This window comes from Herpailurus yagouaroundi, unplaced genomic scaffold (assembly GCF_014898765.1).
Source record: "Herpailurus yagouaroundi ecotype Mexico unplaced genomic scaffold, PumYag 67793, whole genome shotgun sequence".
Taxonomy (NCBI): domain Eukaryota; kingdom Metazoa; phylum Chordata; class Mammalia; order Carnivora; family Felidae; genus Herpailurus; species Herpailurus yagouaroundi.
This window is the reverse complement of record NW_024420586.1, coordinates 730930-740394: the sequence shown is the minus strand read 5'-3', so window position 1 is coordinate 740394 and position 9465 is coordinate 730930. Positions and strand designations below refer to the sequence as shown.

The 9465-nt window shown below is 41.7% G+C and overlaps 1 protein-coding gene across 2 annotated transcripts in view; it reads right to left on the bottom strand.

Moving 5' to 3' along the window:
* The window catches only part of PHEX (phosphate regulating endopeptidase X-linked), a 232304-nt gene that overhangs the window by 167689 nt on the left and 55150 nt on the right, over positions 1 to 9465 (bottom strand). Inside the window, exons 6-7 of one of the 2 annotated variants that reach the window (XM_040468742.1) lie at positions 5853 to 5921; positions 3150 to 3266 (exon numbers count right to left, since the gene is read on the bottom strand). In XM_040468742.1, the coding sequence (XP_040324676.1) occupies positions 3150 to 3266; positions 5853 to 5921 (186 nt within the window). The remainder of the gene's footprint in view (positions 1 to 3149; positions 3267 to 5852; positions 5922 to 9465) is intronic. The other variant, XM_040468743.1, reaches the window with a different exon arrangement.

Sequence of the window (9465 nt, the reverse complement as noted above, 5' to 3'; positions counted from 1 at the left end):
CCCCCCCCCCCCCCCCCCCCCCCCCCCCCCCCCCCCCCACATCACTTTAGGCAAAATTAGCATTACAATAATAAAAAGAAACTTTCCTGTCCTGTTCAGTGTGAAACACTGTCCTCACCATAAAAACAACTTCCCAAATCCTTTCCTCACTTGTAATGTGGTTGGACAAAAATCTATTACTCGCTCAGGTTTGATAGCCAAAGTGAGATTAGGCAACTAAGACACACATCCAGCTTCACCCGTGGTATCCAGATAATGATCCGAATAGCTCATGAACCACAGACCATCCCTTCATCCCTCGGAGCCTATTTTCACTAAAGAGCACTGGACTATCAGGATACCACTGCCATCTGTGATCATTTTGTCCACAGCTCATTATCTCCCCTCTCCTCTTTCCTCTGCTTTCTCTGGCCTTGAGATTCCCCTGTCACCACTGCTCGGGGAATGAGTTCAGTTACCACTCAAATACATATTTCTAAGTCTACATGTCCGGCCTTGATTCTTCACACACTTTCTACTCCCAATACTCAGGCCCTTGGCCACTGTGCCAGTACCAAATCTAAGCTTCTAGCCTCTGCTGTGATGAATCTAAGAAGAGCAGCAATGATTATCTTCCTCAAGGGCCACCTTAATCACTTCCATGGACAGGAAGTAGCTCCCCATAGCCCTAAACCACGTCATGCTTTTGCCATAAGGCCCTCCATCATCTGACTCCCTTGCATTAAACTTGTTACCTCCTACCTCATGTCTCATGCAGGACTCTCCTGCCCTGGCACCCCCATCCACCATCACCACTCCCATAGTTTGAACTATGATTCAAAACTTTGCCCAACATTCATTTTCTCTGTCAAACGTTCCCAATTAAACTCTACTTCACTCTAATTACAAGGGCCACTCCATCAACAAGACCTCCTTTTGTACACACTTCTTTCTAGCTGGTACTGGTTAAATGAACACTTGCATGGCTAGATTGATACGGACTTTTTGTGCTTGGCTAGGTTGTCCTGTCTCCCCAGATTCAGAAGTTTCCCTAGTACTATGTGTCCCACTAATTTTGAATGACCTAGGCGTGTACAAGATGGGAGGTGAGAGTTACTGGCTGGCCAAAAATCCATGCACCATAGATTTTTCAAGACAAAATCACACAGGGCTGAGTGATCGACATCGGCCCCCTCTTTTCTAAATGCTTCAGTGCCCTCAGCTTCTCCCTCCTCACCCTCCACAGGAGAGACTTCATGAATCTTACAAACACCTTCCTGGATCTGTCTGAATCGTCGTTGCCTCAGAGAATGTCTCTCCTCCCTCTCTACTAGGGCTCACAGCCCCAGACTGAAGCCCTTTGGCCTCAGAGCTGTTTTCAGCTCTCTGCCAACTACTTCCCCCCACCCCGTGGACTTGTCACTTCATTTAGCCTCTCAACAATTCCCAGTCTTGCCTCAACCCAGCTGTTTTTAGTTCCCTTTTTGGTCCAAATCCCTGGCTCAGGGCAAGCCCTTCTCCCCCTATATCAGAGGTTCAGTCCAAATTAGAGCTTTGGGTCTCCTATTTGCCTGGGAAGGGAATCCAGATGGCCTCTAGACATGACTTAGAGGCCCAGTCTTTGACTCCACAACATCTGCAGCCGTCTTCACACACTCTTCAAAGGTAACTGCAGGAATGAACTTTTTGTTCTGCAAGTAGGAGTTTGGAGAGAGGTAACAAGTACATCACTTCAGCTGAGAGAAAAGAAATCCTCCTGACCCTTATCAATTATCCCTACTCCATACCTGAACACCATACCACCGCTTTGCCTAACACCAAACCAAGCAGCACTTGGACTCACATGCAACTCCATATTTTTACCAACTTCTATTATAAAAGACTATACTCCATATGCAAGATCTTCTTGATAAAAGTATCATTTTTTTGTCCACTACAAGGTATCCCCACAAGCAGATTTTACATTTGCTCCCTCTGGTCCTGAGAACACATAGGGATTTAATACTTTGCTTCTTCTACAAAAGAAGTTATATTCTTTTAATTCTTTTTTTTAACATTTATTTTTATTTTTGAGAGACAGAGAGAGACAGAGTGTGAGCAGGGAAGAGGCAGAGACAGAGGGAGACACAGAATCCAAAGCAGGCTCTAGACTCTGAGCTGTCAGCACACAGCCCGACATGGGGCTCGAACTCACGGACCGCGAGATCATGACCTGAGCCCAAGTCTGATGCCCAACAGACTGAGCCACCCAAGTGCCCCGAAAAGAAGTTATATTCTGAACAAAGCTAACCACTGAGGATTTCTCATTGTTCTCCCTCAAGTTTGTTCCTAGGTCTCTACCCTGAACGTGAAAGAACTTAAAGTAACTTACACAGAACATAGCATTTACATGTGGCAAGAGAAGAATAAAAAACAGGATTAGGTACAAGGTAGCACCAGGAAAGCAGCTAAAAAATGCTTAGCAGCATGCCCTATACACTTTCTACATCAAATTATGTATCAAATATCTAGTTTGGGTACACAGACTTCCCAAAGCCCCAATTTTAGGTCAGACTGATCCTGAGTGGGAATGATATAAAGAATAGACTGGATTTAAAAAGTCAGTTAAGTGTCCAACTTCGGCTCAGGTCATAATCTCGTGCTTCGTGGGTTCGAGTCCTGGGTTGGGCTCTGTGCTGACAGCTGAGAGCCTGGAGCCTGTCTCAGATTCTATGTCTCCCTCTATCTTTGCCCGTCCCCCATTCATATTCATTCATTCATTCATTCATTCTCTCTCTCTCTCTCTCTCTCTCTCAAACATAAATAAAAAACTTTAAAAAAATAAGCTTCCCTCAAGCCAAATCCATACAGATTTATTAACCAACTATTCTTCTATAGGAACCACACAGAGTTTTTTTTAGGAAAACATAGAGGATCTCCCTGGTGCTATTCTTTGGCCACAGCTGAGCAGCATCTGGACTTTGGGCTTCAAGCAGGGAGACAGAAGGAGTGAAGAGCTCTTCTCTCTGTCATGGTTCTTCCTGTTACTTCCCAGAAGGGATGCTATTAGTTATACCTTGGACCCAAAGGACAATGCCACAGAATGCTATTTTTATATTTATTTTCACTCGTGATATACTTCTTTTAAAATAAGGGGGAAAATAAGAAAGAGATTTCACATTAAGACTTACCTCGGCTATCTTAATTTCCAGTCTAAGCACTGACTTCATGTCATGCTCTGCTCGAGAGCTATTAGCTCCCAAAAGCACAGCAGTATCCACCATGAACTTGTAAAGGGCATCCCGATACTACAAGAGATAAAGAAGCAAGTGACCATGACAAGAGCCTATTCAAAAGTATGTTTCAGGGACACGGAAAGACAGAAACAGCAGGTGGAAATAAATGTTCTTCATTTTCACTCTGTACTCAAAGTACAGTATAGGCATTCGGCAATACCAACCACCCACCTACCACTTTGAGAGAAAGAAGAGTACAGCTACTTGTGTACTGTTTCCATGAGAGACAGAGATGTCCAGCCACCAAGGGTCAAGAGAACTAGTTTTCTGGCAACCAGTGATATTATGGATACATGAAACATCTTCAAATGAGCCCAGAATAGAAAGCTAAAGGTCAGACTCCTCTTTCCAAGCAAGTGAGGCTTTAATAAAATAATGGGAAAGAACCGTTGCTAAAAGCAGGAGGCATGATCCATGAAGACTAGTGGAAACTGTGATTTATTCTCTTCTGGCTCAATTTACCCACCTTCACATTAAGAAATTAAAGACCTGTGATTGCAGCCCTGTCCTTTAAATTTTGTATGGATTTTACAAAGTTTTCCTCACTGCTCAGGGAACAAAGAAGAGAAGAGAGGAATGATAAAGAGAAACCCAGCAAACAGCATATACGCAGTTTCCTCCTTGCATGTTCATATACCCATTTTCAGGCTATTCACAGGTCATTGGAGAGGGACCCTACTCTGTGGGAACTGTGGAAGTTTGTTGAGGGTCATCTCTCCTTTCAGATATATTTGTGAGAACTCAAAACCCCACATAATAAATTATCTCATAGTTCTGTTATGGGACTAAGATTTCTTCCTAACAGACACTTACGACCTTGAGACCAATATAGTGCTTGCATATAGCAGGGCCTTAACAAATATTTGTTAATCAGTAAGCAAGTTTTGCAAATAGTCTTAATTAGAAACAATGTTTTGTAATTCCCAGTTCAACTTAAGAAATTATTTAGTCAATCAATACATGTATAAAAGGTCTTGCTAGGCATTCGGTGCTTATGGGGGGTACAGATGAAAAATTACATAATGCATGAGTCTGGGTTCTCAATGTGTGATCCAGGGAGGGAGATAAACATGTAATTATTAACTGTAACATTAGAGAGACAAAAATAAGTTCTTTAACAAAGCTGCTGAGGGTTTGCAAACTCAAGAACTGAAGAAGAATTCCAGCCTGGAAAAAACAGCACAGCGCACTTGAAGGAGACAGATTCAGGAGCAGTGAAGAGTCCTCCTGTGTGTTGAGTAAGATGCCTTTGTTGGGGGAAAAGTAAAAGTATATCAGACAGCAAAAGTGCTTTGGGATCATGTCATGAAGAGACCTTGAAATCCCTCTAAGGAACTCAGAGCCTAGCGCATGAGCAGAAGCATGCTGGGAGCTGTATTTTGAGAAGGGGTCTTGTCCAGTGGTGCTAAGGAGGCAATGAAATGAATAGGAGGAGGTAATAGTTAAAAGGCTACTTATTGTAGTCAAGTCGAGAGTTAACAAGGATCTGACCTAAGGCACTAAAAATAGAAAGGAGGGACTAGAGATTAAACAGAGATTTTTAAGTGTCTGACTCTTGGTTTTGGCTCAGGTCATGATCTCACAGTTTGTGAGTTTGAGCCCCCCATCAGGCTCTGTGCTGACAGCATGGGGCCTGCTTGGGATTCTCTCTCTCTTCCTCTCTTTCTGCCCCTTCCCCGAGAGTGCTGTCTCTCTCAAAAAACAAAAACCGTAACAAAACACAACAAAAAAACAACCTTCTTTGATAAGTGTCCTCACAAAGAAAGTTAGTTGCTGAAGATCTTACCTAGCTTCCTGCCCTTCATTCAGAACCTTCCGTTTACAGGATTTAGTATCAGCAAAGATGCAAGGACTTCCATTGTGAGCCAACACTTCTAAGTTCCTACATTCTTAGGCTGGCCCAGAAACCAGTGAACTCCCTAGTCAAGGGTCCCCTGGATCTGAGGGTCCTTTGGAAGTTCAACCAAGTTTCCAAAGTGAATTGAAAGTGTCAGGAGTGACGCAGCGCTACTCCAATCTCCAAGAACCTACCAGGTTTCCAAGCCCACCCAAGAAGTCTATCGGAACTGATCCCATCTAGTTCTCATTAACCTTACATTAACCTGTGGCACCTGTTAGGAAAACAGATTCCTGGGCCCCACTTCAAGTCTCCTAAATCAGACTCTCCTGGGCTGCAGCCCAGGAATCAACATTCAACAGGAAGTTCCCAGATGATTCTTAAGCCATACAATTTGAGAACCACTGGTTAACTATGTCAACACAGTTAACACCCCCACCACCACCACCACCACTTTACTTCTGCAATGTAGAGTGAGCTCTCTACAGTTTTGACTGCAAGCTCATTTCTTGGTTACTTCATTCGGGTGTGCTGTATCCCCAGCTTGATCAACATGACACTGAGCCTTGATGCCCAGACTTCCAAAAGACAGGGAATGCCATTTGTTTGCCTGAATAAAACACCTCTGTTTCCTGCACTGGGAATATGGTCATCCAATAGTCACATTGCTCATGGCCAGTAAAGAGTCAGGGATTTTACAACAATTTATGAACCCAACAACAGTCTAACAAGGTGCAGAGTTCAACATGGGTAAAACTTACAGACTTGGCTTCTGTGCTATTATCGAGGTAATCTTCCCTCACAGCTAGGGAGAGAGTTGCTTGGTCCAGCTGTTGAGACAAAAGAGAAAGCATTCTGTTTGTAATGTAAATTCTTACAAATAAGAGTCATGAGATCTGCATTCCAGTCATAGTGTGAGTCTCTGTCACCATTACACAAATAGTTGCATGCACTCAGAGCCACATGCAAACAGGTACTTCAGCAATGACAGAAATTATAAAATGTCAGAGACCTGCCCTTGCTCCATGGTTTCTAATCCTTTTGAGGTTCTATCAATACTGAATAGCATCAAGGCTTTCTGAGTTGAAATAGGTCTTGGAAATGATTTGGTTTTCCCCCTTCTTGTGGATAAACATAAGCCAGAGAAACAAGGTGACTTTCCCAAGGTAACATGGCTGGGCAGGGCTCAGAGAAGCATCAGTGTCTTCTGTCACCAGATCTAGTACTTTTGTGGTATTTTACAAAATGCCAATCTGGAAAGAGCCGATTGACCACATTTTCTACCTCCATACCCCTGAAATACTATACTGCACTGATTTTTTTTATGTTTATTTCAGAAAGAGAGTGCACTCAAGCCAGGGAGGGACAGAGAGAGAGGGAGAGAGAAAATCCCAATCAGGCTCCCCGCTGCCAGTGCAGAGCTCAATGTGGGGCTGAATCTCACCAAGAATGAGATCACAACCTGAGCCCAGATCAAGAGGTGGACGGACACTTAACTGACTGAGCCACCCAGGCACCCAGATTTTTTTTAATGTTTGTTTTTGAGAAAGAGAGAGAGACAGAGCATGAGCGGGGGAGGGGCAGAGACAGAAAGGGAGACAAAGAATTGGAAGCAGGCTCCAGGCTCCCGGCTGTCAGCACAGAGCCCGATGCGGGGCTCGAACTTACTAACCGCAAGATCATGACCTGAGCTGAAGTCAGATGCTCAACCGACTGAGCCACCTAGGCACCCCCCAGATTTTTTTTATTTTAAAGGAATCAAATGATAATTTTGTTTTGAGATATCGTTGCAAAATTTAGAACTCTCTCTGGAAAGTTTAGGATAGATGATAAAAATACAAATAATAATCAGACAACTTAACAACCAGAGTTATTATGGAAAAGTAGAGCATAATTTCTTGAATTAAACACCTTCAGCACCTTAAAGGCAATCAAAAGGGACAGGCAGCATTTTCAAAGAATGTGCTACAACAAGTGGACATCCGTTTGTAAAGCAAAAAAAATGAACCTTGATCCATACCTCACATCTTAAAAACTAACTCAAAATGGATCATAGACTTAAATGCAAAACCCAAAACTATAAAACTTCTAGAAGATAACATAGGGGCAAATCTTTGTGACTTAGGGTTAAACAAAGAGTTATTAGACATGACAACTAAAATCACGATCCACAGAAGGAAAAGTAAGTTGGACTGCATCAACATTAAAAAATTTTGCTCTGTTAAAGACACCGTCAGTGGGGCGCCTGGGTGGCGCAGTCGGTTAAGCGTCCGACTTCAGCCAGGTCACGATCTCGCAGTCCGTGAGTTCAAGCCCCGCGTCGGGCTCTGGGCTGATGGCTCAGAGCCTGGAGCCTGTTTCCGATTCTGTGTCTCCCTCTCTCTCTGCCCCTCCCCCGTTCATGCTCTGTCTCTCTCTGTCCCAAAAATAAATAAACGTTGAAAAAAAAAAAAAAGACACCGTCAGGAGAATAAAAAGACGAGCTACAGTCAGAGACAAAATATTTGAAAATCACATATGTGAAAGAGGACTTGTATGTAAAGAGCCCTCAAAATGTAACAGTAAGAAAAAAAAAACAATTTAAAAGCAAGCAAAAGATCTGAACAGACAATTCACCAAAGAACGTATGAAGATGGAAAGTAACTGCATGAGAAGATGCTCAACATCACTACTAATTAGGAAAATGTAAGTAATAAACAGTAAAACATCACTATACATCATTAGAATGGCAAAAACAAAAGAGCCCACAAACAACCTGCTAACGTAAAAACTGTCCAGGATGGGGGAAAACTGGATCACTCACACAATGCTGGTGGGAATGCAAAATGCAGAGCCACTTTAGAAACCAGTTCGATAGTTTCTTATAAAGTTAAGCAGACACTTATTTATGACCCTGCAACCTCACTCCTAGGTATGTTCCCAAGAGAAATAAAAACTTCTGCTCACACAAAAACCTGCATGCAACTCTGTTCATAATTGCCCCAAACTGTAAACAACCCAAATGTTCTTCAACTGGTGAATGGATAAAGGGTGATACACAAGAAAACACTACTCAGCCATACAAGGGAATGAACTACTGACACATGCAACAACACAGGCAACTTGTAATCACATTCTGAAAAAGGCAAAACTACAGGAACAGAGAAGAGGGTGTAAGGATGGGGAAAACGGTTGACTACAGATGGGCACCATGAGGTAATTTTGTTGGGGGTGACGGAACTGTTCTGTTTTCTGACCATGGTGGTGATTACATGAATATGCGTTTGCCAAAATTTATAGACATGTGCATCACAGATAGTTAATTTCACTGTATATATATTTAAAAATAAATATTTTTTAAGTTCCAGAACCTCCTCTCAATCTATGGCTATTCTTTCTTGAGTTTTAGCAACTACCTAAAGACTGAATAAAATAGATCCCAACAGCAGACTTTCTAATTTATATAATTCACACAGAAAAAAATTAAGCCAAATTAAGAAGATAGAAAATCTAAATAACAAACCAAAAATTAGTAGTATCTGAATAAAAACTGATCCTACAGGCACATATCATTAGTTTATATTACTGTACACTGTTTTTATCTATCGATTCTAGTTGTTCTTCATTTTTCTACAATCTCAAATATTTTCTTTTTTTAATACATAAAATCTGCAGAGGATCATAGTTTTCCATAAAAATCTCCTTCATATGCAACAAATTCTACAAAGGCCAAGTTAAGAGTTAGTGATGTTATGAAAAATTCAAGGAAAAACATTGCTCTTGTTTCAAGGGGGGGGAAAAGAGGTTTTCATAACATCCATCTTGTCTGCATGTATTACTAAAATCCTCAAATTGCTGTGTTCAATCTTCTTGTCTAATTGGCCCCAAACAACCAAGTCATAAGCCAGACTGGCTTCATCCTACTGAAATTCCCAATCTACCACCATTTCTTCCAAAAATTAAGTGAGCCAGGATCGTGAAACACAATATTATGATTAAGATGCTTTGGCTTTCAATTAGATCTGGACAAGGTGGAGCAGTCTTTTGAGCTTCAGTCACATAGGAAAGGAAACTCAGGAAATGATATCAAGAAAGCCAAAGCTTCCCTCTGATGAAATGAAGTTAAATCTGCTTATTATAAAAGTTTAGATGATTCAATTAAAGTTACTGGACATTTTTTAAACGTTCACACTGTTATAGTTTCTAGGGAACGTTTTCAATACACCAAACAGTTTAAGGTCTGTCAACTAAATCACTTTAGAAGCATATGAACTCTTGAGGCAAAAGACTTTCTCAAGAGACCAACATCAGGACACTGTGTTATTGGAGGTTTGTTAATCCTTGCATTTACAAATGATCTGAATAGCCCAAGTAGAAAATAAAATACGTGTTTTG